A 27,820-nucleotide genomic window follows, 5' to 3' on the forward strand; every position below is an offset into this window, starting at 1 on the left:
GAGCCTCATATGATCTTAAATATGATCTTTTAATAGCCAGTATGAACAGGAGGAAAGATTAAAGTGAGGAAAACCTCCTACAATGTTCATATGGACACCTGACTGTTGTTTTAAGACACACCTGAAAAATGGTGAACTGGTCCATTAACATTAGTCAATAAATAAACCCAATGCTTTCTCTTTTGCTCTTGACAAACCTTGTGGCTTGGAGATTGCTATAAAGGTGAGTTTAGATATTAAAACACATTGGAGACATTTTGAATTGTGGACCCCTCAGAGCAACCCTTGAATCCAACAGGATTCAGGATAGGCAATGGAACTACACTTCAAAGTCAAATGTTCCAAATAATAAAATAATTTAATTCAGAGTCTCTACAGATGTTTTGTTACTTTACATGTTTTATATGAAACCAAATAACTCAAGTTATTACTCCAAACATAGTAAAGCTTCAAAAGCATGAGCAACTCAGATAAATCACAATTTTCACTGTGGAAAGGGAATAGATTTAGTTTGGCAGAACACCCCAACTCCTCAAAATGTGATTGCTAATGGAGTGAGGATGTACTGGATAGGACTGTAGGCAATTTCTCCCCCAAACTACACATCAAAATCCTCATTTGTTTAAAATTTATATTGGACAAGCAACATACACTCCATGACATTTTAAAAAAGCTTATTCATTCACTTCGAACACTCAAAACTTTACAAGACATAAAATGACAATGACAATGCATCCCTTTTTACTGCACAATTCCTGCTAGTTCACTCTGGATGTCTGTTTCGAAAATGATTAAATACTACGGCAGGATACATACAGGGTGAGTTCTGGTGAACTTCCCATAACTGCTGTCACAGTACACTGTTTTAGAAGAATTGCAATTTAATCACGTATCCATCAAATGTAGAACACAGTCATTTCTGAATTATTTGCATGACTGAGGTTTTTTTAACCCTCTTCGGCATTTTTCAAAATATGTTAAAAATATGACTTAAATTATTATTATTATTACAATAATGACATTTATTAGACAATTTTTAAATCCTTTCCTTTCATCAGAAGTGAGGGCCCAGAAAGAAGCACTTCTACTGCTGACTCTTTGGCTGAAATCTCAATTCATGGAAATCCCAGATCAGGACATCACAGAGGCTCATCTCAAGCTGTTCCTCCACTTCTTTAAAGTACAGTAACAACACAAGCATTTCCATCATTTCAGTCACTCCAAACAGAAGTGTATGATGTGAGGTAACAAAAGTATTTTTACAGTCAAGTTATTCTGCTGTGTCCATTTCATGAACATTTTTCTTATTACATTTTGTGTTTTCATGGATATTTGTAACTTTATGTATGTGTTTTCTCTGTCCTCGTTTCATACCAGACATATTCATTTCTTAATTATTTTACAGGCAATATATTATACATGTGTTTGCATGGACTTCTTTTGTCTTTGATTAAATAAATCTATGCACATTTCCTTACATATATACATTAGCCCCATCCCTCTCTCTGTGTATTCTCTAGGATCTCTTCATAAAGCCAGCTCTGTGTGAACTCATTGCTCTTGTCCATCAGCTGGAACAGTCGAAGATATTCCTCTGGATATACGTGGCCTGTCAGGATGTCCTCTGGCATTTCCATTTCTGATAACAATTTACTCCCACTATCTGGTGACCAGAGACTAGAACAAAATAGAGATGAGGGAGAGTAAGAAAGAAGAAAAGAAATGTAGAAGATGTTTAGTTGGAACCACCTATAATACTCTGAATGTGTATGAGTTGGCTGCAAGAGTGTGTCTGCACAGCCTTTCTCAACATCGTTGTGTCTGCATTGCTTACTTAAGCCTGTCAATGAGCTTGACCTTCCTCTTTGCCAGACACTGTTTGACCATCATCAGCAGAGTGGAAGCATTGGAGGGTGTGAGGCCTGCAGAGAACAGATCAGCCCGTGGACGCAGACGCACCAGGCACAGGTGATCATTGGGAAGCTGAGGGGAGAGGTTAAAGGGAAAACAGGAAGAGAATGGGGATAAATATCATATAATATGAAATGCACTACACCAATCAAGTTCACAATGCTATGACGGAGTCTGCTGTCTTCCTTACAAGGCCTTTTGTAGAAGGTGCACTTTGTCTTGAAGGCGTCACAAACGACTCCCAAGGCTCCTGCAAAGACAGATATGAGGAGTTTGACTACTGGCAGATTTCCCCTCAAAAATGTGTTATAACCAAAAACATTTGGAAACCTCATCACTTAATTATGAGAAAAGATGTTATAATCATGAACTCTCGTAACAGGTCTTTTCATTTCAGCTGTATTATCACTGAAATTATTTTTTAATCATACATTATTTCATATTTTATTTAGATAATTGGTTTCTTTTACCTTCAAGAAAGCACCATAAAATTAAGCACTATGTCATGATTTTTTTATACCTTTCAGCCAACACTAAAAAGTATTTTAAACTACAGCTTAAAATACCAACCTCACTTATTTTGATACTTTGGCAAAATCACAAAAGTGTGTTTGCCACCCTCCCTCATTTTGTACCTTGTGCAGTAGTTCGATATCACATGCCATCTGCCAGAGGACACCAAAGGCTCTGTAGTACCTCATTTCACCTGGACGCGCCACCAGTTTCTGATGGAGAAAGACCAAAGAAACACAGAAATTACACATCCATTTAAAACTACCAGATACTATTTTTACCCAGCAGCAACTGAAGATTAACATGGAGTATAAATCAATCTGCAGGAGAGATCACCAAGCTTATGGTTATAATTAGCTGACTGGCAGCTGTAGTAGTAATTAAGTATGGATGTGAATTAGCTCAGAGCTGCCCCACATGTCAAACACACACTAGATTATACTCTGATCTTGACTGGCACTACAGATAAAGTTCAACACGCTCTTGTTCTTTTACCCGGTATTCCCTCTCGCTCATAAAGAAGTTGAGCTCTATTCTTCCGTATCTGTAGACAGATAGCCGTTCAAACAAAGCGTAAACCATCTTCAGCAGTAGGCTGCGCTCATTTCGCTGGGGCAGGATGCCAAACACCTTCACCGGGACATCTAGAGAGACACAAAACACACAAAAATCAAGAAGGATCATACTACACAATGAACAGTGTCCATTTAGTCCAGTCTTTTAGGTTTGATGCACTGTTTGTCTTTGTATGCATGTGGGGTTTTTTTCCCTCACCATCAGTCCAGTTAGCTTCTGATATTCCCAGGTCAGTGAAAAGCTTGTCAGTGAACATGACAGGGGGTCTGAGGTTTCCAGTGCCGATGGGGTCCAGTTTAAAGTAATCACAGTGAACCACTTCCAGCTGACCATCAAGGTGACCTTCTAACTCCTACAAGATTAAAACATCAAATGTATTCCTCTACAGAACAAGGGATTGATTAAGCTCAGGTTAAGGATACAAATGCTGTTAAACGGTTTAAGGTGTACCTGTAGTTCCTGTACAAATGACTTATCACTCTCAAGAGTCACAACTCTCTGAGCTCCAGCGTTAAGCATCGTCTTAGTCATCACGCCAGGACCTAAGGAAGACAAGGAAGGAAGGTAAACATAGCCTATCAATTCATTGTTTGCATATGCAACCAAAAATCATCCTTCGCTAACAAGAATAAATCCTACACAAATGTTTAAAATACAAAACACACACAAATCAGTTGTTTTTCACCAATGTACTCCCATTAAAAACTAATCTGTCAGTGCATGTGCCAGGTTACATGAACATTACACGCTTGCAAACTTGCAGAAGAACAAAAATGTATACAGTAAATCTCTTTCTGTTTTTCACTCTCACACTGTGAAAAAACATACCTGGGTTACAGTCAATGATAACAGTTTTAGCATCCTGCAGGTCAGGTCCCAGGTGCTCTGTTACCAGCTTAGCCAGCTCTGGGTCCACTATGATGTGTCTGTGTTTTTTACAGGACTGAGCACGGCGTACATTCTCCTCTACCTCCCCAAGGTCCAGATAGTCATAAAGGCACAGACGACGCCGTTGGCCCTGGAGGAAAAAAAAACATAGTGCATATAATTTGAGAACAATCAAAAACATATTTGAAAAATGCCAACAAAATATTGAGAAGCTGTGACAATTGTTTACAGACTCAAGACATACTAGAGGTTTTACATCTCCAAACTAGCCTGTAAGTCTAGGAGGAGCTGGTGGACAGTGCATAACATATGTTTGAGCAGTTTTGTTTGCTTCTTTGTCACTAAGATCAACACAAACTACTTGGAAATAAGTGAGGAGATGGGGGATTATAAATTCACATCTGAAAACAAATCATGTAAATACCACAAAAAGATTTTCCTCCATTACTTAAATCTTTAAATGTTGAAATAGTCCCATACCTTTGCACCAAATTGAGAAATATTTTTTCAAAACTATCTGTAAATATATAGTAGACAGTCAGGTAAATATTTCATTATAGCTGCATATTCATCAAGATGCAGTGGAAAACTACTGTAGTGAATCAAGTAAAGTAAAATGACTGCCTACCTGTACAGCCACAGCAGACAGCTTCCTGTGTGCGAGTGCTGAGGAGGGGGATGTCCTCTCTGCACGGGGCTGCTGGGAGCTTGTACCAAGTGTGGGCCGACCAGGGCCTGAGGAGAGAGAGTCCAGGCTGTAGGTCCGCCTGTGAAGGATGGGAGCTCCAGGAACACTGAGGCTTGAGGGACCCAAAGGAACCAACACTGCCTTACGCAAACATGATCTACTTCTGATGGTATGACAGCAAGCAGAGTGCATCATCAGCTCCACCAGTCTACACATATGGGTGGACATTGTAGAGCAGTGGGTGTCTGACAAAAGAAGAAGGAGGGAGGGGGAGAGAGACGGACCTCTTGAGAAGGTCTTTGTCTAGTGAGAATGGAGAAAAAAGAGAAAAGGAATGTTATGAGGAATAATAACTTCATTTAGAAATCATGTAAGTAACATTTTTGCTGTCAGTTGCTGATGTTTAGTTTACTGTGAGAGTATCATTGGGTGGTAAAGTGCGCCTCCTAGTGTTATAATCGAGGAAGAAAGTTGCCTCAATGTTAGTTTGGCTCGATACAACTTTTTGGATCGTTAATTTTGGACCTTTGTAGTATTTGTCGTACAGTTTTTCGGATACTCTTTTGAATTATAATTACATTTTTCAGAATGATGCTGCTTACTGCGTAACAGCAGGATTATTCATTTCTGCTTGCAGACACAAGTAAATGTGGACTTGAGTCAACCTTCAGTTTGAGATGGATGCACAGAGAAATTAAAAGACAGAAACGCGTCAAAACAACAGACGGAATTATAATAATACATAATAGAGCTTTATTTATTTTTTTTTACCGAGATTAGGTAATTGTTATTGCAACACAAACATCTGAGTACCATCTGCTCTGATAACACGTGGGGAGCTTAACTCCTTCATATTTGTTTTTAACACACTCTGAAGTTGTATTCACTGTCTTTCATCCTCTATGTTCACAGACTTTACTCATCTGCTTGCAAAAGAGCCATTAAATAACCTGGCAGATGATCTGTGAGCAGAATACTGAGTGAGGATAACGTTACTTAAACACTAGCCAGCTGGCTAGCCGCATGCTAATGTCACTCGCTGCTAAAATACATTTCGTGTCTTATCTTCAGAGAATAAGCAGACATACCTCTCTGCAGATTGTCCTAATTATCCAGATGTAACGACCGCTATGATTTAACAACTGATCCTGGCGGTGTGTCCGCTGGTAAAGCTGTGTGACATTGAGCCCTCCGCATCCTGACCCTCCGCACTGTTTTCACAACTCTCGTGGTGCCGCGGTCGCGATGTGACAGACGTCATTGATCGGCGACACTGCCTGGACCAATCAGAGAACTCAAGGAGTTATCAAGGAAATGTGATGGTTTTTATTTTATTATTTTATTTTATTTTTCAAACAAATATACTTTTTTTTTTTCAAACGAACATGCTTTTTAATTTTTTTTAAATAACATGCTTTTTATTGGGGGGTTTCAAGCCAGCATGTTAATGATAAAAAATAAACGAAAAATAGGCGTAGGTAATATATTACTAGGAACATATAAACTGCTCATAAACTTAATACAAAATGCAGCACAGTTAGTTTTTATGTGTTTCGGTAGTTAAAGACTATTAGACGCTCATATTAGCACAGTGTTGCTACGGAAGTAGCCGCAGTGTTAAACCCGCCTGCAACCTGTCTGAGGCTCATTCAGCAGGACCTGACAGTGTCGCATCAAGCTTCTCCAGTCTGTCTGCTGTCACCATGGCCTGTGTACAAACATCCACCAACAGGCCCTACCACCTGGTTGTGTTTGGAGCCTCTGGGTTCACAGGACAGTTCGTGGTGGAGGAGGTTGCCCGGACTGTTTCCGAGGGTCCGAAGGGAAACCTGAAGTGGGCCGTGGCCGGCAGGAGCAAGCAGAAGCTGGAGAAAGTCCTGGAGCAGGCCGCTGCAGCCCTCAGTGTGTATCAGTAGTTGTGCATGTTGTAGCAGACTGTTAATAACAAACTATGTTCCTGCATGAATAGAGATTTTTAATAGTGAACGTTTTAAATTAATTCGTAGCTGTTAACTTTCGGGTGTTATGAGCTGCCTTTTCAATGTTTTAACAAAAATATTCAGAATTTCTTTTCTTCTTACACCAGATTACTTATCTACTCTAAATTAGCCTCTCTGATTGTGATGATTTTGACATGACTTTGACCTCATCTACTTAACTCCAAAGTGCACATCAGTCAGCAACACAAAGCTAACCACTGAAATGATTATTTCCTAGCAACTGTCACTGTTAAATATAAAAAGGGGATTAATAATAACACGTAGTACTCAGGATCCAAGCCTTGTTGTCCAGTTTAAATTTGTTTGGCATGGTGTAAACGGGCAGGCACTGCCTTTATTCATTCAAATATAAAGTAACCACAGGGATCAAAGTTTGCTTACCCGCTGTATAGTCAAAAGAAACGGTAATAGTAATAAAATGATGAGGTACTTCTAGAGGAGCTCTTGACCCTGTAAGCAGCCAATGGTTAACATCACAGCTGGATTCTTTGTAGATTAATAGACTAGACTATTCTGACAATTAGTTTGTCATTTAAATCATATTTTTAAGGCAAAATTGTCAAACTTTCTCTGGTTGCAGCCTCTCAAATGGATGTGTTCATTTTTTCTGCTTTAATTTGAATATCAACTAAAACTGAAATATTAACTGAAAATGAAAAATAATCATGTGTTGCAACCCAAGTTGATATTTCCTGTCGAGCAATAAGAAAGTAATAAATGTCTTTGTTCACTCATGCAAAGTGACAACACAAATAGAATAATATAATTGGACCTCTAGTATGTCTTAATGTAATTCACCTGAATACAATTATCTTGTGGAATGTGTTGCTAAATACTAAATATTTCTAGTATGCCAGTAACTTTCCAGGTTTGCGATTTGTATCTATGCAACAACTCTAAACATGGAAAATGAAGTCCATCACAAGATTAGGACCTGAGAGCACTTGTGTTGTCATGATAGTGATGTGAGTTTCCAGAGGATTAGTTGGTTATTTAGTTGTCCCCTCCCGTCCGGCTTTCTCTTCAGGGAGTGTACAACAGCTGATGGAACATACCCGCCCGCTGTTCAATCCTGTTTGCCAGCACACAGCCTGATGTGTCAGCTAGTCCACTCATTCAGTAATCACTAAAAACAGCAACTTGTCTGTTTAAACAGAAATTTGTATTATGTCCCAGAGGCATCAAACAGCATTAACTGCTCATTTAAAAACAGCTTAGATTGTTCTTGCAAGTTTTTTGAAAACCTTATCGAAGACATTTCATCCTACAACAGTTTTGGAATTCTTGCCTTGTGTTTATACATTTTTTAGACAAGGTATTCATGTTCAGTTTCATTTGACTCTCAAGACCTCGTGGCAACAAGCTTGTTTGTCTAACTCTGCCACACAGACTTTATTGCCACAGTTACTCTGTTTTCTCCTCATTCTTCAAACACCTGCAGATATGACTGCTTATTGCTGTCTATAATTATGAAAATAAAATGAGTAAGATCAAAATCAAAATCATTTTTATGTGATAGGGTTCAATTATTACGGCTGCTACTTGTCTTTTAAGCTAACTAGTCATATCAGGAGTTTTCTCATCGTGCTGTAGTCGCCTTTCTCCATCTTTGTGTTTTGAGCAGTAGTGATCATGACCTTTAAGTATTCATGTACGCATCTGTTGCCCTTAACTAGACATGAACATACTTTCATGTCATGATTCCTCATGTTGATGATAACAAAACTATTTTTAGAAATGTAGCAGCATCTTTGGTTGAGTAGTAGTAGAATAATAGTTGTAATCATGCTTAAACTAAATGTCAGAGAGTGAAACAAATACAGTCAGACTAAAAAGATTAAATAATATGGCATTGTCATATTTTTAATTTTGTGACAATAAAAACTGAGATCTGAGAGTTTAATGGAAAACATTTGGATTAAAATATAGGATAGCTCTCACTCTAACACTGCGTGTGTTTACAGGTAAGCCAGAGCTGAGGACAGAGGTGGACATCATCGTGGCAGATGTAGAAGAACCAGACTCCTTGGCAGCCATGTCCAAACAGGCAGTTATTGTCCTCAACTGTGTGGGGCCTGTAAGTGGACAGTTCCAACACAAATGTTTGTGCCTGTATCTGTTTTTTCTTTGACACACTGAACTTACTCAGTCTCATGACGAAAACTGGATTTTCCCAAGATTGTCTCAAAACATTGGCATGTTGGCATTGGTGTAACTAAGCTAGTCTGTCTCTTCCTCTTTGTCTTTCTCATCCTCTGTCACACACACAGATAGAGCAGCCTTCATTTACATAATGAAGGCTGCTGACCAACAGCACACAATAAGTCGCTTTGTGTTAAAGTCAGAATGGAGAGTAGGATTCCAACAGCACCGCTTTGCATCCTGTGCATCATTCAGGTTCTTGTTTCAAACCAGATACTTCCACTACAGTAGTCACCACTGTTGCAGCAGGAGAACTTTGCCAGCCTGGTTAAAATTAAGGCAGCACAGAGCTGGAGTCAAAAGAAGTCCAGTTACAGTGTGTTTAATCTTGAAAATACAAAGCCACTCATGTTTTAATGTATGAGCATAAATAACATAAATCTGGTATTACCAGGACAAGATAGACCATATAGTATCATGTCACCCACACACGTCTTACATAATATGATAAGGAACAGGAAAAAGGAGTTCGTAAGGAATGAACCTTGTACTGCCAGTTGGTTTGTGTGTTGTAACTTGAGCCTGCTGGGTACAGAAAGCCAGTTCATAAAAATCATGTACATTTTCTGATTTACATGTAATATTAAATGTGTATACTGTACATATGAGTAACGCATTACAGCACAGTGAACATATGAACAGGATCTACTAAGAGATCTGGGCTCTGCAGCTGCAGTGTCCACCATGAAACACTTTTTGCTGTATTTCTGTGGAAAGCTTTACACCTACTTCGCACCAAAAGAGGGGGTTATATACAATTTATGGCAGTGACACATCATGGAGAATTTGCCTTTGACCAAATCATGAAAAAGGGGGGACACACTTTTAAAGTGTAACACACCATGAATTAATCAGTGTGCATCTTTGTGTGTATAGTACAGGTTCTACGGTGAGCCAGTGGTCAAAGCCTGTGTGGAGAATGGAGCCCACCATCTTGACATCTGCGGAGAGCCTCAGGTATGCATGTAGTTCTGTATTTCTGTACTGTATCGTGTATATTTGTTTATCTGTCTTTTTTGATTTAGTTTTGAGCAACAGTAATTTCATTATGCATTTAAACAAAGGGGATACTTTACTTTTATCCTCTTCTCCTTTCATCGGTACATGTACAGTACATGAAGCTGTCCACACCTGCATGTTATCAGTGGACATTGCCGTACAGATGTCCTAACATTTGGCTTTGCTGTTGTTTGTGTTTGGATTAAATGAAAGACATGCTGAGTTTCATGCTGTTGCCTGTTAGACTAAATTATCTCTCACTTGGGCACATGATAGCAGTTTTCCCTCGCTGTTAGATGTCCAGTCTGTGTAATACAGCAGGTTTCATTGAGACAGTAAGCGCTCCGACAGCCTTATTTCAAGTTGTTACTTACTATACTATATACTATACTATACTGTACCTTTTAACTCTATTCATTATAGTCTTGGAAATTGGTTTTGTTTATAAAATCAGATGATGAATCACCATCTTCATATCAGACTGATTGTTCTAATAGACCTGTTGATTTCAATAGTGCATAGAATAAAACATTCAATTTTAACAAGCAAACTAAGAAAGCATTTGTATACAGTATGTGTGTCTAAAGTGTATGTTTCTGTGGCTGTGTGCAGTTTCTGGAGGGCATGCAGTTGAACTACAACAGCCAGGCAGCTGACAAAGGTGTGTACATCATAGGTAGCTGTGGATTCGACTCCATTCCTGCGGACATGGGAGTCCTCTACACAAGGGACCAGTTCAAAGGTACGTGCATACTGAAATACCCACAGAAGGATTACAATCACTGACATGCATTGATCCATTCTTTCTATCTGTTGCTATAAATAAATCATTTATCCTCATCTTAGTGTTTGCCAAAGCATGGTGTGTGTATGTTTTTCTGCAGGTACACTAACTGCAGTGGAGAGCTTCCTGACCGTCAGCACAGGAGCTGATGTATGTAACAACATTACCCATAAGTCCATGCAGTGGACCAGCTTGTTGTTGACATCTGTAGTGCCTGCATCTGATTCTCTCCCACCTTGTTCACTTCTTTTTTTTTCAAAGATTTATCTTGTATAACTTGTTCTTCTCCTTATCTCAAATGCTTTCTTCCTCTCTTGTTCATGTTTGTCATTTTATTTTTCATCTCTTATCTCTTTTTTCTCCTTTTGAATGAATGTGTCTCTTTGTCATCTTCTCACAGGGTGGATGTATCCACGATGGAACATGGCAGTCAGCCATCTATGGTTTTGCCGACGGCCAGAAGCTTCAGAGTCTTAGGAGGAAGTTTAATCACAAACCTCTCCCGACTGTTGGTGCTAAAATTAAACGCAGGTACGTAGGACAGTGGGTAGCAATTAATCCCTGCTGTCAAATCTTTAAAATTTTGTTTCCCATAATTGGAAAAATGAAAAAAAAGACATTGAAACATCTCTATGAATTAATAATCATCCAGATGTGATAATTTTTTCTTAATTTTTCTTTTTCTTTTTTTAAAATTTAGTTTAGTTTTTTTTGTCTCAGCTTTAAATCCTACAACCTGTAGCACACATGGGAGCATGTACTACAGTTTGGCCTACACACATTTGTCGTAATCATTGTTGAAATGTTTGTGATTTCTTTTTATTTCTAGGGGTTCATTGTTCTACAGCAACGAGATCCAGCAGTATGCCTTGCCCTTCATGGGCTCTGATCCCTCTGTTGTCAAGAGAAGCCAGCGCTTCCTGGTGGAGGAACATCAGGCCACACCGGTCAGTCTTTTTCTTTTGTCTCAATTAATCATAATTTTCTGATCCACCTTTTTTATATGTGAAAGTTGGCGTTGGAAACAAAATAAGAAAAGTGATTGCAAATGGCTCCAATTCTTCAGTTTTTAACCATCTATGAGCCATTTTCATGATAGCTCTGTCAACATATTCATCCTTATGAGATATGTGTGTCTTTTGATGGTCTAACTAACTCAAGAGTAAAATAGAGTGGAATAAACTAAATAGTTAGGATCCAAAGAGTCTGCCTCTGATATTATAATGCTAATGCTGCTACAATCTGTTACTGTCAACCCCTCTGTAGGTTCAGTATGGAGCATATGCAGGCATTGGAGGCATTGGCAACATTATCAAGATGATGTTTGCTGGCATGATGTTCTGGTTCTTGGTCAAGTTCAGTTTTGGCCGCAACTTGCTCATCAAGGTAAATGAACGTGGTATGCATGGAAACAACACACATGATACAGTTTATATGTCACAAATGACTATGACTGAATATTCTACCTGTTACTGAAACGGTTAAGTCAAAGTACACATACTCGGTGCTTGGAAACATTTTGGTGCTGATGTGTGTCTGTTGATCCTCAGCACCCAGAGTTCTTCTCCTTTGGACTCTTCTCCAAGGCTGGACCAACTAGGAAGCAGGTAGATGTTGATGCAACAGAAAATAAAAAGATCATACACACATTTAATGCTCATGAGCATCTCGGTTCATTCATCTGTAAAAAAAACCCAAAAAAAACCCAAAAAAAAACATTTACTTCAGATTGTCAAGTTTAAGAAGAAAATACACTGTTTTCTTTTTTCTATGTGTATTAGATGGAGGGTTCATCCTTCAGGTTTGCTTTCTATGGAGAGGGATACACAGAGGAACAGGACCCCACCCAGGGAAAACCTAATGGAAAAATTCGCACACTGGTTCAAGGACCAGGTAAGTGGAAACTCATAAACCTGCTATAACACAAGGTTAGCTGATGTTCTAGCAGCATGAACATATTTTTTAAAGCCCTCCATCAACAAAATGTGAATTAACTTGTGCATTAATTATGTTAGTTATGTCTCTCTCTTGCAAAGGCTCATTGACTGGCACCACCAAGTCTGGCCTGTTCAGCACCTTTCTTAATGTGTCTAATGGTTGTGTAATGTGTCTCTTATTATTTAGAGGCTGGATATGTGGCCACGCCCATTGCCATGGTACAGGCTGCTCTAACAATCCTCAACGAATCCTCAGCTTTGCCAAAGAAGTGAGTTATGAACCAAAATGAAATCAAAAAATGTATTTTTATTTGGAGTTGTACCGAGCAGGTACTTAACTTGATTCCTGTGATACACATTTAGATTATTATATCTAAGGGTGTTCATGTGAGTCAAGTTTTCTGAGAATGAGTGCATCTTAGCCACCCAATTAAATCAAGCACTTACCCATTTTTTTAATAAAGTTCCTGTGAGCTTGGTGTGAAGTTTTAATTTGGTTTTAATTCTGGTTTAAGTCTTTTTGTATTAATCTTTTTCCAGGGGAGGAGTGTACACTCCAGGAGCAGCTTTTGCGGGAACCACACTGATTGATCGCCTCAACAAACATGGCATCCAGTTCTCCGTCATCTAAAGTTTGGCCCCTCTCTGATGCTGCACCCCAGGTTTCTCTCAGCACTTATGTAGTATATGCAGAATAACAACTGGAGAGTTTCCAACTTTAAAAGAGAGCTATTTCATCATGAAGGCCTATTTAATAGGGATGAAAGAAACTTTTAGATTAAATTGTAACGCTGCTCTTGACAATACTTTCCATATTTATCCTTTTTCGATTAGTCAGAAACTTGCCATCTCCCTTTGGCTTGAATGTAACATTACTATTAACTCTCTGCTTGCAAGACAAATGGCACAACTGCAGCAGCGTTTCCAAGCCAAAGACAGTAGAGAGATAGTGTGGATATGGGTTTAGCATCACTAACATGATTACTGCTAATGGAAAAGGATTTATTCCAGGGTTTCGTTCAGACCGTGTCTCTAAACCCAATCAAAAAATTGAATTGTAATTTATATTTGTACCTCACTTGTTAGTTCTGCATTTGCCAATGTAGACTATAGGTGATAAGAAATTGGTTAGTGACAGACAGAAATTGTAGCCTGATCAAATGGAAACAAGCAGGATAAAAAAAATGGCCCTTTCATAATTGCCACACCCTCATGATAACGTCTATTTGGGATTCAGTCACACAGAAGGTGGATCAACATGAGTCAATGATGACCACCAGTCAACATCGACATGAGTTGATCCACTCTCATACTTTCTTAGTTCTGTCTTCGTAACATACAGCAGCTTCATATGCACAAGCACATTACTCTCCCAGTAGCACTAGCTAGGTAGTTGTGCTTGTGTTGTTTTGATTCAGTGGACTGAAGTTGTCAGTAGAGAATAGGAGCCTGCTGTGTGTGCACGTACATGCTTGCTTTTCCTGGCCTGGCCTGCTAATTGAAGTCCTGATCGCTTGGTTTTTGATAGTTAATGGTTGGACTATCACTAGGTCGTCCTAATATGTTGAATATGTTGGATGTTTGGTTTTTTTCGTTTAGTAGCATAAACTCACCTGTCCAAATATTTGCTTTTGAACCTTGTCAGAAAATGCATCCAGTTGCACAAGACAGCACGATGAAACTGAATGCATTGTCCCTGCTGTTTAGTGAACGTGTGTGTGTGTGTGTGTGTGAAAAGCTCATTTGTTTTTGTTTCTTTTTTATCTGAAGAAGGTCTTGTTGCTCTTATGGACTGGCATCGTTCTACACAGTAATGTTATCTTAGTCCAGACATGTTTTAGACGTTTGAGTTTGTGAGTGTTATGCTACGTGTGACAGGCTATGTTTTGGGGTTTAGTCTGTGGTTTGATTTGCTTTGCTTTGTTTTGCCTCCTAAATAAAGCCAACTCTGCTAACAGACATGAGCCTTGTCTTTCTTAACACACCACACACAACTTAATGAACACATGTAAAAATCTAATTTCTAGATGAGCTTTAAGCATATCAATAATGCCCATAATGCACTCCCTGTTCCATAGAAGGTTTATCATGATCAGTGGTTTACATTCATAAAAGCATATGGAAATTGATTTATTATATGTATAGTTATAATTATTATATACTGTACAGTCTTCTTAAATTTAAACAGATTGTCCTATGAGATCACAAGTAAAGTTTGATCTACTGGACTGGTAGTCATCATCTTACTCTCACCAAGTGACATTACAAAGATCATAGCACTGAGATCAAAGTCCTTCATTTAAATCCATTAATCAAAGTATCTAATGTCAACGTGATACTGGTTCATTGTGGATACTCTAAATCATTGATTTATGAAGGAGTCTCACATCTTGAAGAGGCAGCAGAGCCATAATGTTTTCATGTCATGTCTCAATGTGTGAAATCTGGCAAGTCACTCTAACACGTCTTACAAACTCAGAAGTTGAGCACTGTATTTGAATGAGACAAAACTCAAATATATTTATGAAATTCAAATATTTATTCATAAAAACACATTTATCTCCTGTACAAAAAGACACCAATTGTTTATGGCTAAAACATGATCCCAGATGTCACTTCTTTAACCCCTCTCTCATACACACACAACTTCTGTTGGCAGTTTGCTGGTAATAATCTAGAGGTGATTTGTTGTCATATTACAGTAGCTGTAACTCACATGCAGTATTCGATATGAAAACAGTCTGCATTATAGAATGCAATGTTTTTATTCTGTCGTTAGTTTCACTTCATCTCTGACCTGAGAGTGTGCATTTTCTGTCCCCCATGGAATTAATTTCAGCAATTGAAAATATTGAAGCGGGGCAAAGGACAAATGTTTTTCATTAACCAGTGAATGTTGTTACTCTGCACCCAATGCACCGGGCAAACTGAAAACCCAGAACTAGACGACCATTCCTTCCAGTTCATCTCTGAGAGTGTACTGTGTTTGCTGTTTGATCCCTCTTCCTGTCCACAGCGTTTGTTGTTCATACTGTTTCTTGATTCAGCAGCTGGTGAGAGTAGATGGCATCTTCGTAGTGGTATTTCTCTGCTATAGCCATGATAGAGTCATGGCACCTGATTCTACTCAGAACCTGCAACACTTCAACCACAGCAGACCTGGAAAGGAAACACATGTATGAATTAGATCATTACAATGATGTTGTGATTGATGTATTGAGAAATGCCATGATCTCTGAATGGATTTATAAACAAAACCACTCAAACTAAAATTCACTGTCACAGTTAGCCACTTTTGTCACTTGAACACTATGAAACTGATAATAAGGGGCACAATTAAGTAACCACAAAGATACAGTATGTTCAAGTAAATAAAAGTAACAGGACTTTATGGAGCCCCCCTGGAGTCACATGGTAGAAACAAAACTGTAAATGTTTGCAATTGGATTAATAATCTGTCCAGCCAGTAAAATTCAATTTTACTCCAACTTAACAGCAGATTGCTGACTGGCAACTCGTCTCAATGTTGGGTTTCAGATGAAAGCACAATAAATGATAAATGTCACATAAAATCTGAAACTCAAAGACTAACCACAAAGCTAAATCATTTTTACTTTGTTTTTGGCAATACTTAAACAAACACATACATACACAAAACAAACAACAGACAGGGTTATCTACTACAATGTGAAACACTCAATATCTTTTAAAGTAAAAATAGGAAAAGCTAAATCAATTTAACTCAATTGACTATCGTTAAATCTGCTCTTAAATCTTGATCAAACTGCTTTTACTTGGCGGATGTGGTCATCACAGTCCATGCAAGACTGATCCATTCACCAAAGAATCGAAGGAAACATCTAATCCTGGGACTGTGAATCCGAGGGCATGGTTTAGAAACCAATTCACACAGATTTACACATTGAGGGGTTTTTTTCTATCATGTGACCCAAGGGGGGGGGGGGGGTCCGTAGGGCTTGTTTGAAAAAAAGTTATAATTAAAAAGGGATAATAATAAATAATGTCTTTCAAAGTAACATAATGACTGACTTTTTTTTCCTCCCATAAAACACACATGCTATTTTATTACCTTGTGTTTGGATCATCAGGAGGCTGCTGTTTGCAGATCTTGTGGACTTTTTCAACTAGGTGGTTTCTGACTGACTGGAGTTGAGGCAAACAGACATTCGCTCCCGTCAACCATGAGAGCGGCAGACTATCTGCTATCTGGAGAGACAGGCCACAAACAACTAGATCATTATTAAGACCAGCCATAACACCACCACATAAATACAGACCAATAACATAAATAAAGACATTCCATGTTAAAATTAGATATTTCAAATACCTTTTTGCATGCATTAACATCACTGGACAGTGTTTGACTGCACAGGGTGATCATCAGGTATCGGTTCAGCAGTTTGTCCAACATCAGCTCCTTCAAAACAGACTCAGGAAGCAGCAAATCCCATTTCCCCATGTTACCTAGAAGCTAACATAAACAAAAAAACACTGATTAACAAACACCAGCTTGGCAACATTAAGCTCTGCCCACATTGAGACAATATAAACTACACAAGTGTTTTAATAAAAAGTGATGTGAGTACTTTTATGGCTGTCCAGAACTGTTGGTTCCTGAAGCAACTCTGAGGGGACGACCTGTCTTCTAGGAACCTTAAAAAAGAGAAAATTAAACAAACAACAGTATAAATAAGAGATAGGAAAAACCATAAAAAGTTATTTGAGACTATTTTGATGAAACTGATTTTAATCAATTGTTCACAGTTTAGGAAGTGAGAAAAAACTGACTTTTTGGGGTATAGGGGGATGAAGACCTCTTCATCTACGCACTTCCTCAGTCGGCCAACCACAGCCTCTATGAGTGCCTGCAGGGGACAGAAATACACACAGTAAATGAAAACATGTTCATGTATTATTTATCTGGTGCATTTCTGTGTGAACTAAAGCTGGTTTTGCAACAGTTCTCAAAAGTTAAAGCACTTTACAGCATGATGTCTTGGGGTTTGTTGCTTAACATTTAAAAAGTGAAAATGTGTAAAAAGCAATGCAGGATTGACGCAGTAAAGAGGATTTGTGTTGACAGCTATATATACAGTAAGCAACATGTGTATGTGTTGGCTTTACCTTCACTGGTTTGCTCTGCTCTTTTTCAAAGATTGAATAGTCTTCCTTGAGTCTGTGACAAACATCAGTTAGACAGACTGACTGACGGAGGGACATGGGATCCCACACCAGCTCCACAAAGGCTGAGCAGAAAGGGCAAAATAACAGGCCAATTGTACAAAGGTGACTGAACAGCAAACTTGATATGAGTGTGAGGAAAGTTATTGATTTCTAAGTTCCAGCCTCAATCTGCTCTTTCACTACTTTTTTAAAATCATATATTTATTGCAGCTCTTTTTGACTAAGAAATGAATACAGTGGGTAGATGAGAGTGTATGTTACCTGTTATTTTGGATAGGACAGTCTTTTCTATGACATTAGACAGCGTCTGTCTGTCTGTGTGCTCTAGCTCCTCATGGCCATGGCCATGACAAAAGGTCTCCACTGCTGTGAACCATGGGAGATTTTCAAAGTCTCCACTAGCATCCTGACAGACACACACAAAAATACTGTAAGACAGATGTTTACTGCTGTGTGTATGTATGAGTCAGCCTCTGTTTTTGTGTGTGTATCCATGTGTTTAAGTACCTTTAGAGGGTTCCATCCCAGCAGCTGATGTCTTATGATGGGGTTCAGCAACTTGGGCAGACACAGAGCAATGTAGGCATTGTGGTAAGAGTCAGAGTAGAATCCTCTCCATTCTTCAAAGCGAGACAGAATCTTTTTCACGACGCAGAACTCGTCCTGAACATCAGAAAACACTGCCTGGGACCTCAACAGGATGTCAGCTGGAGAGGGAACATAGTGTCAGACAAAGCAACACAAATAAATCAGCTTGGACAATGTGAGCCTGAACAGAAAAAGAGTTAAGACAGAGTTTATGGGAGAAGTGACACATGTTCAAAGTGATCTTACACCAGTGCTAACAGCTACTATTGTTGTTGTATATTACCTGATGACAGTGTTTTACTGTAAAATTTGATAAGTTGTTTAGCAGAACTAAAAAACTAAAAAGATTGACTTTCTCCTCACCTCTCTGCTTCTGCAGCTGTTCTTCCTCCTCTGCTGAAGGCTGTGTGTCTTCAGGTAAGTCTTCCTCAGTTTTAACACCAATGCCTGTCTTGCTGCAACATATGAAACAAACATCAAAACAGATCTTGTAAATACCTGTCAACCTGGATTTTATTAAAGTATTTATAATGTACTATTACAGCAGTCTTGTTGTTAATATACAGAATATATTCAATATATGAATAAATCAATAAGAGGAATTTATCATGAAGGATATTTTTACTTCACTCACCCTTGAGTCTCCGTGTCACTGGTAGAGCTTCCTCTCTGCTCATCTGTACGGTCTATTAGTTAAATGAAAAACACAGTTAATCTAATCTTTTGCCTTCAACTGCCAGGGTGCCATATTTCTTCCCATCACTTTTCATAACCACACCACAGAGCTGTGGCCTAAAAATGCAACTAGGAACTAACTAACACTTTGTTTGGTGGTGCACTGACAAAGTGTTGGTCCACACACAGACATAGATTTAAATAGTCATTTTAAATGTTTCACTCATCAAGACTTTAATTTGTGGTTGAAATGTAGTCTCTTATTTTCTAGGATCTAGAATAACAAGGAACATACAAGCATGGCTCATCCTGCAACTACATGTAAAAAAATTAAAAATGCATTAAAAATTAAAAACTACAAGTAATGTTTCCAGTTTCATCACAAATGCACACACACACACACACAACAGATGTCACTCACAGCTGAGCTGCTGCAGGTACTCAGCCTGTTCCTTGATCTTCTGCTGTCTCTGAGCAAACAGCGCCTCCATCTGGTCAGACAGCAGAGTGTGCAGTTCCAGTTCCAATGAGTTGATCTCAACAACCTGCAGTCAACAAATTGGCTGCAGTCAGAAAATGAACAATTTACCAAACAAAATTATGTATTTTAACCTTTATTTGAACTTTATCTAAAAAATAATGTGAAGATTCAGCTGCCCAAATTAGTCAAATAATCTCAAACTCTGGTCTTCAGAGCAAGAAACTCTCTGGAAGGTCCTTCAGAAACTCAACTCGGTCACCTGGTAAAATATGAAGGTGGGCCATACATCCATCTAAGGAAGCCTAGTCGACTTTAAATCACCACATGAATCCTAACCGGCATATGAATATGTCGTAATAATGTTGTAGGGTGTTTAGTTTCTGTGTGTCTAGCCCTTTCCTAAACTAGATTTAAAAGATCTTCACAATAAAGTAAAATCAAAAACAACTCAACAGTAAAAGAAGAATAGCACAACTACTGCTGCCAAGTAAATAAATAATCAATTCATTAATTGATAAAATACTGCAAATCATAATACAACCTATCATGCTGGGAAAAGAAGACAATGTGGTTTTTTGACAGTGGTTGATTGAGAAAGCAAACAATGAGGATGCTGGACTGTATGACTGTAGAAACCAAAGAAATTATCAAACATTATCTTCAATAGATATAGGACAGAATGATCTCAGCAGCCACACATTTCTCCGTTCTCTATTTCTCTGTTTAGTGTCTTTAGGTTACGCTAACCCAATTTGTTGCTAGCTTTGGCACTAACTCCCTTCGCTTTTCCAGCACTTGAAGAAACAACATATATTTCTTAGTCATGAGAAGCTGCAGCCATTTATTACAGAGGTGTATTGCTGCCATTCCAGAAAAAGAAAACAGCATTAGTGTTGCGTTATAACATTAAAATTTTCAGTTTATAACATAATAAACAGAGCAGATTTATTAATCCCTTACCTTCTCCCGTAGACACTCCACCAAGTTGTGGGCATAGAGGTTCATGGCCCTGTAAAACCTGAGCTGGCTTTCTGAGGAAGTTTCCTCCAGAATCTCTGCAGAGGATCTTGCGTTCTCAACATCACCCTCCATCCTACTCAGCTCAGCTCGCCGCGCTCTGTGCACCTCCTTCAGGGAGTCCAGTCTGGGGAGAGAAAACAGTGTTGTATTGTGTTTGATTACAACACGCGATGCTTGGAAATGTGAAATAATAAAAATTCAGAGGCTGAAAAATGTATTAGAAAATACAAGCTATTAGAAAAATATATGTAAATATTATTGTAACAATAAATTAATCTCATGTGATAAAAATATAATCCAAAACAGTTACATCAAATGTGTCAAATTCACGAGGTTAAAGCCAAATAAAACTGAAGGAAACTCACTTTCCATTGATCCTCCTCTTTACCATTGAGACAGTGACAGTTGGAAGCTCTGGGATCCTGACCCCTGCTGATTTCTTCTTTTGTCTTCGTCTCTCTTGCCTGTAACTACTGCTGCTGTAGTTGCTGGATTCACTGCCAGATGGGCTCTGAAGGGAAGAAGAAAAGAAAGAGAAAAATAAAGGACGTCAAAACGGAAGCACAGAAAAAAGCAGCAGATGGGGGAAAACTGTTGACACCAGTATGACAAAATCACAGTAGCACAATGTCTGATTTGAGACTTACATAAAAGAAAGAGGTAAGAAAGAGCAGGAAGAAAATGGAAAAAAACAACAACAGTACATTTAATATACTCTCTTACCTGTTCGCCTGGCCGTCTCTTGACACCCTTCCCAATTTGTGTCTCCTCCCAAAGTTCCTGCTCATCCTCATCAGATCCTGACAGACTGCCATCACTTCCTCCTAGGTTGCACAAACACACACACAAAATAGTAACTTGAAGGAACACATTCCCACAGTTTGGTGAAAAACAGACTGCTGTTTTAGGCTGGCCTAATATCTACTCTTTTTTTCTCTGTCCTTGTTTCTTTCCACATGTATTCCCTTCTATCCTTTTCCTCTCCCCTCCCTCTCCCTATGCTCACCTCTCTGCCCTCTCTATTCCACACCTCCATCTACTGGCCTCTCTCTCCTTCTTCCCTCTACACCCAATCTCCCCTTCTGTCCATCTCTCTCATACCAAGTTTCTCGGCAATCCTCTCTCTGATGCTTTTTAGTCGTGGGGCAAACTCGATTCTTCTCTCGTGATCGTCTGGCTCATCGTCGTCATCGTCAACTCTGTATTTTTCATCATCGTCGTCGTCGTCGTCTTCCCTGCTATAGTGACCCGGGGTGCTACCAGGGGAGCTCTGACCATCTTTACTTAGGGGGATGAACTCTTTCTTGGCTCGAGTGGCACGACGATGCCTCCTGGCGGCCTCAATCTCTTTAGCATTAGGAATAACTGCTGGATACAAAACAAATGTGCAAAATATGAATGCAGGAATGTGTATGGCAGAGAAACACACAGCCAATGTGAAATGTGTACAGAAATTTGATGTCCAACAAATGTATTGAACACTCTATACAATATTTTCCCCATATCATTCAGCACTAATTAAGTAATGTGCTGAAGCTTTTGTCTAAACTTAAATGCGCACACACACCAATATCTATTTATACATATCATAGACATACCTGGTTTAGTAGCAGAGTAGCTGGAATCTGAGCTAGATGAGGGAGACCTGGAACCATCTTCTTCATCTTCCTCATCACTGTGGTGAAGACTATGTGGTGAAGCCTGGCTGCCATAATCTTGTCGAGGAGAACCAGATTGTGGGACACCTCTATCAGCTGATGGGATGACATGTCAAAATAAACAACGTATGGTGATGTTGGTCAATATTGTCATCTAGATATACAGTATACAGGAAATAAAATTTTGAAAATGGTATAATTATAGTGGAAGTTTTTCTTCTTGTGCTCTCTGCTGAATGTTTGAGCTTCACTCTGCAAAATGATGTGGGTGCAGAGGACTGTTATCCCTTGTATATCAATACAAACCAGTAATTAACCTTATACTCTACAGAGACTGAGAGTTATCATTTGTGTGAGACATAGAACAACTACCACAGTGACCTGCAGGTTTGTAATGGTCACCAGTGCTTACACATCCAGGGAAGTACTTACCAGTGCTGTTGGTGGTCCTGGCAGGTGGAGCCTCTTTCCTCCTAACTTGGAACAGCACAGCTTTATCAGATGACTTCTTCAGTCTAAACTCTGGTTCAAGGGCTAAATTGATAGAAAGAAAATCGGAGATATAATGAGGATGATGGAGTTAAACCCTACTGACATGCAGTGAGCCTGGGACCCTGCTGGGCAGTTAGCACAGGTGATGGAGATCCTGTAACTGACGATAAACTCATAACATGAATTATGATCCGCTGTATTCGGTCAATGTGTATCTTCCTCTTCTTCATTTCTTTATAAACATAGTACAAATCTTCTTCCATTCTGACAATTTAGGGCCAATATATTTTATGTTTCATTTTGGCTCTAACGTCAGCTGCCATTAAATAAACTTTTGACTGGACTTCATCTTTGAAATGCTGACAATAAAACAGCTACATTTAAACTCAATTACCTTCTTTGTCCTCTGAAAAACTGAGGACTGATTTTTTCTTCTTCTTAACCCCATCTTTGTCTTTCCTCGTCTCTTCTTCCTCCGCTGTCAGCTCCAGCGTCTCCCCGTCTTCTCCGTCACTGCTGTCGGGCTTCGGTGGCGTCGCTTCCCGCTTAGAGCTGCAAGAGATGCCGCGGCCATGGGCCACTTTGGACGGCTTATTTACCACAACTGCTGTTTTCTCGCTTTCCTTTTCATCTCCGCCGTTCTGCTGCTCTTCCTCTTCGTCACTGGAGTCTCCTTTTCTCTGCCTAAAGTTCCTCCGGGGCTTCTTGTTGAACATTTCGAGTTTCCAAGCACTAGCCAGGTGCTGGCTAGATAGCTGGGTCGCAAAATATGATGACGTCACAAGCCGAGTGGCCCGACGGAACGTAAATTTACCGCAATGCACTATGGGTTATGTAGTGTGAATGTAACAAACATAAAAGAAGGTGTGTGTTTGTTTGTTTTTTACAACTTTTCAGACTTGTAAATAGTATTATGAATTAAAATATCGTCACACATTGTAGTATGCCTCAATGCTGGCTCCTATTACTCCTCAGATAGGCCATCTTTATCGGGACCACGTGTTCTACTACATAAATGGGCACAGTATTGTTATAAATGATTAATGTTTGGCTGTTGGTACAGGGTATATTAATCTGTTACCATGTAAACCATCAGCCATCAACAGTTAGGCGAGTTTCTGTACTAAAATTTAATCAATGTACTAAAACGTTAGAGCAACTCAAGTGAATGTGGGACTTAATATGATTTTTTTTTAAAGACTCTTGTATTGTCTTCTACCCTATATTACTCCCATCAATTGTTCCCCCTCTCTCTCTCTCCATCTGTTAAACTTTTTATTCCTCCCCTTCTCTCTCTCCTCCCCTCGGCGGACGGTCAGCCGTTAACAGCAGGCAGCCGATCACTCGCCGTCAGCCATGTTGTTGGTGTGACACACCGAGCTGTCAGCAACAGGTCCTGTTGAGGAGTAGCCGCTAAACTTGAGCCTTTTCTGTCACCGTTTTCTGCTCACCTCGGATATAAAACTCTTCGGTTTGTCCGGGAAAGTGTTCAGAAGTGGTGGATGATAACTTCAGGCCCCTCCAAAGCTGGGAAGTTGCTGTTTTTGTTGGCCGTTTGGTGGTACGCAAGCGAAACTGCTTATCTAAGCATGCGTGTAAGTTTGATATTGTTATGGTTATGTTTCCATTGGGTGTTTCAATGTGTCATATAGACTTTTAAACCATGTAACGTTTCATCTGTTAATGTTTGTCTTCACTGATGCAAGCATGTGAAACGAAATCTTTAAAACTGAATGATGCTGATGTCCTCACAACAGCCTGGGATGGGAGTTAGCTAGCTAAGTTATATGATTTCAGTAAACAGGAGCTGGGTGTTGTTAAGACTTAGACGAAGGTTATTTATTGCTTACTTTAGTAAAAGTGAACCAAAGCGAGCTCATAGGTAGCAAGTTTGTAAAGGCAGATTTGCAGGAAAGTCTCCTAAATTCCTCTCGGTTGAAACTAGTTGAGCAGGTTGGAGGCAGGCTGGTGACAAGTGATCAGGGAATGTTACTCTATCAGTTCATCACATAGGGAGGTATGAGTTAGTTTGAAACTGTCAATGATGGCAATCTGTGGGCCTCAATAGAGTCATGTGTCTTTTGAGATCAGTCATGTCTGTCTTTTGAGATCATGATATATATATAAATAACAGAAATTTTAAAAAGACATAATCAGAGCGCCTACAGAGAAAAGCATCAACCCCAACATTACTGATAGTTACAAGCAGTAGAACAACATAGTACAGAGCAGTACAGGTGTCTATGTTATCATATCTTTCCTATAGTAATTGACCATTTTTTCATATTCAAGTGGATTTTACTTAATACAATAATTGTAAATACAATGCAATACAATGCAAATCCACCCATCAAAAAGACAGATTTATTAGGGCCCAAATTTATTGAATTTCTTAATATAACTAGCACTGTTACCAAGTGTCTGCATTTACTGAAGCAGCTCAGATTCATTAAATTGAAATTAAAAGTACATATTTCTTAATGTAATTGCTTAAATATCTTCAGTGTTAAGTACAGCAGTATAACATTGATGCATCATTGTCATTGTTGGTGTCCTTTCCCATGCAAATATCATGGTTAAGCTGTCTGACACTGATAAGCTGTCTGACATGGTGAAGCTCAGAGCCTTAGAGCCTTGTCAATATCCTTGTTTTCATGGAATGATAATATTAGTGTAGTATTAATTTGAGTATTCTAAGGGTGAGAGAGAGTTTTTCATTACAGTGCACAGCATAACAATTCAGTATGGAGGGCTTCCTGATGTGAGACTCATGCTGAAGAGCCTACAGAGGATGGGGAGTATCCACTCATTCTGTCAGAAAAAGGGAGATTCCGCATATAATCAAAGCCAGCAAGTATTGCAGCGATCTCAACAGTGTGAGTCCATGTGCAGTTGTTCAAGAAGTGTTTCTTGTGCATCTTTGCTCTCACACACAGTGACACATTTACAGTCATGCACACACAGTAGCTCAGTTTTGGAACAGGACGCTTGGCGAATAACAACTCAGTATTACCAGCAGTGTCTCTGTCACTGCCAGTAATGTTACAGACTCGCCAGTTTCAGCTCCTTTTATGTCCTTACACCTTTCTGTCCGTCTTTATCGTAGTGAACATACTCCCAGACTTAATTTTCTTCCACGACTATTATGTGATTATCAGCCAGCATAGCGTCACGAAAATGGACAGTCTCCTTCAACCAGGTTTAATCCACATATATGCAAACATCCACCAGTCTAAATCATCATCAAAACATAAGACTCACTGCCTGTTAGCCGCAGCTGACCTCTGACCTATGATGACAATGATGCAACACATGAGTGTATATATATAGACGCAGCACAATATGAATAAGTCTTGTTGATATTTCAGAGTTTATCAGAGAGCTTTCTTCAGTCCTGTCGTATCCTGATACACAGTATGGACAAACCAGGGCGGGGCAAATCAGAGCTCAGGAGAGAGAGGCCTGCCTTGCCCCTTAACAAAACAGAACACAAACAGCATTAATCAAACTAAATCTGAAACACTTGTAAAAAGGCCTGTGTATTGTGTGTGCTGTGCTGAGATATAACCTCTTTAGATCTTTTTCATGAGAGACAATTTTAACAGGTCATAGCATGTGTAGTGAATCACATGAATCACAGCGGTGTTCATTTAACATATGCAGGTTTTAGGGCCCTTTTATTGTACACGCTGGCTTGCTGGCTTTGCATAGTGGGACACCGAAATGGAGCCAGGCTATCATTAATGTTATTAGTAAGACCTGTGTTTTTTTTTTCTGCTACATGAAAAAAGTCTGCACTTTAGTGGGAAGGAACAGGGAAGATCCACAGTCAGAAAGAGAAAGAGAGAGGCACGAGGAGACAGATAGTGAGCATGGGTGATTTTACTGTATGTACAGATAACAGACACAAAGAGGGAAAGAGAGTCACAGGGCAGGGACAACGTTGCGGATGGAGTTGATGTCATTGGTGTGAGGTCAGCAAGCGAGGCGGCTGAAAATCAATCATTTCTTAGAACAACACTAGCCGGCTGGGCGGTGCTGGTTTCTGAACAGAGGAGGGATGAGGACAGGCCAGGGTCACACTACTGGTTGTAGATTTAGGAAAAGGAAGCAGATATTAATGTACAATGACACATGGAAAGACTTTTTTTTTTTTTTAAAGAATGAGCTAGAAGTGTGATTCAGTTTCATCCATCTCTGTCTGGGCCTTTAATCCAGTCTTTATGTCCTTATTTTAAATATAAGCCCACATGTCAACAAGCTGCATTATTAAGAACAAATGAGGTCAGTGACAGCCAGGCTATTTATCCAACAGTCCTGCAGTGTTGTGTGTATATCAACTGAGGGACTGAAATGTTCTTTCAATGACGACCAAAGTTGAACTGAAGCAGCAGAGGTCTGATATCCGGGCCATGGATGAAAAGATAGACCACAGGAAGTGTGGTGTTTTATTTGAATGCCACACTCCACTCAGGCCGTAGGGTTGAGGATAAAGTTATTGACCGGGCGTAGTAGTTTCGTTTCAGTCTTAAAAAGGAAGTGTACAGGCCAAAGAAGATTAATCATTTTTAACTGCTTTTAAGACTTACTGAATATTGTTCAGAGAAAAACAAGAGTCTCTATAAACTTGATTAGCAGAAATAGATAGTAGCTGCCTATCTGTGATTCCTCCATAATGACCCCCAATAAATGTGCTGTAATAGAGATTTATTTTGGCTGTCACTCAGTCCCACTCTCGGCCGATTAGACCAGTAGTGTCACTGTATTTTAGTTGTGACATCACTCCAGGTGTCGATGATGGGCGAGATTGTTACATTCTGTTTACATATTGACTTCTGTTAATAACTAAATACTCTGTGTACTTGAATGTAGCGGTGCTCGTTTCTTATACCATAGGTTGGGAATTTCTGAGTCATATCTATTTGTGTAGTCTACTACATGACAACAGTAAGAGGATGAATCTGAGCTCCAGGATGCGTTTACATGTTCTCAGTGTGGGTCCAGGTCTCGGAAAAGCAGGAAAACACGATGCTATTTTAGGCTCGTGCTGTCCAAGAATAATCAAACTCTCCTGAAATGACAGACACTAACTCAGATATGAGTGTGTGCGTCTTGTGCTTCCTTGTAGAGTGATATAAATAGAGCCGGGTGGCAATGAGTGTATTGCTCATGGGCACATCAGCAGGCTTGAACACATTCCGGT

The 27,820-nt window shown here is 39.3% G+C and overlaps 4 protein-coding genes across 6 annotated transcripts in view; 2 read left to right on the plus strand and 2 right to left on the minus strand.

Moving 5' to 3' along the window:
* Positions 1-464: 464 nt before the first annotated feature.
* Positions 465-5,792, minus strand: tfb2m (transcription factor B2, mitochondrial). The gene is made up of 10 exons (XM_053316825.1): positions 5,665-5,792; positions 4,517-4,879; positions 3,829-4,018; positions 3,451-3,542; positions 3,199-3,352; positions 2,920-3,068; positions 2,547-2,636; positions 2,102-2,161; positions 1,835-1,983; positions 465-1,677 (listed from the first exon to the last, which is right to left on the minus strand). The coding sequence occupies exons 2-10, from the start codon at positions 4,802-4,804 to the stop codon at positions 1,488-1,490; spliced, it is 1,362 nt and encodes a 453-aa protein (XP_053172800.1). The 5' UTR covers positions 4,805-4,879; positions 5,665-5,792; the 3' UTR covers positions 465-1,487.
* Positions 5,793-6,199: 407 nt separating this feature from the next.
* Positions 6,200-14,455, plus strand: LOC128360189 (saccharopine dehydrogenase-like oxidoreductase). Its single transcript, XM_053320563.1, has 12 exons — positions 6,200-6,478; positions 8,541-8,653; positions 9,655-9,735; positions 10,390-10,519; positions 10,662-10,711; positions 10,962-11,092; positions 11,391-11,508; positions 11,828-11,947; positions 12,112-12,168; positions 12,343-12,454; positions 12,686-12,767; positions 13,039-14,455. Exons 1-12 carry the CDS (start codon positions 6,280-6,282, stop codon positions 13,127-13,129), a joined length of 1,284 nt encoding a protein of 427 aa, XP_053176538.1. The 5' UTR covers positions 6,200-6,279; the 3' UTR covers positions 13,130-14,455.
* Positions 14,456-15,016: 561 nt separating this feature from the next.
* gcfc2 (GC-rich sequence DNA-binding factor 2) lies at positions 15,017-23,370 on the minus strand. 2 transcript variants are annotated; one of them, XM_053316640.1, is made up of 18 exons: positions 23,012-23,370; positions 22,558-22,659; positions 22,066-22,221; positions 21,569-21,832; positions 21,191-21,291; positions 20,833-20,978; positions 20,408-20,591; positions 19,388-19,511; positions 18,926-18,977; positions 18,655-18,746; positions 18,211-18,410; positions 17,965-18,109; positions 17,644-17,765; positions 17,308-17,384; positions 17,106-17,172; positions 16,847-16,990; positions 16,589-16,725; positions 15,017-15,657 (listed from the first exon to the last, which is right to left on the minus strand). In XM_053316640.1, exons 1-18 carry the CDS (start codon positions 23,331-23,333, stop codon positions 15,525-15,527), a joined length of 2,568 nt encoding a protein of 855 aa, XP_053172615.1. In that variant the 5' UTR covers positions 23,334-23,370; the 3' UTR covers positions 15,017-15,524. The 2 variants fall into 2 exon arrangements, with proteins under 2 accessions (XP_053172615.1, XP_053172607.1); XM_053316632.1 differs by having other exon boundaries at positions 21,569-21,835.
* Positions 23,371-24,012: 642 nt separating this feature from the next.
* The window catches only part of itsn2b (intersectin 2b), a 32,373-nt gene continuing 28,565 nt past the window's right edge, over positions 24,013-27,820 (plus strand). For both annotated transcript variants that reach the window (XM_053316015.1, XM_053316021.1), the window contains exon 1: positions 24,013-24,212. The gene's annotated coding sequence lies outside the window, so the exon portion shown is untranslated. The remainder of the gene's footprint in view (positions 24,213-27,820) is intronic.

Source organism: Scomber japonicus, chromosome 1 (genome assembly GCF_027409825.1).
Source record: "Scomber japonicus isolate fScoJap1 chromosome 1, fScoJap1.pri, whole genome shotgun sequence".
Lineage (NCBI taxonomy): Eukaryota > Metazoa > Chordata > Actinopteri > Scombriformes > Scombridae > Scomber > Scomber japonicus.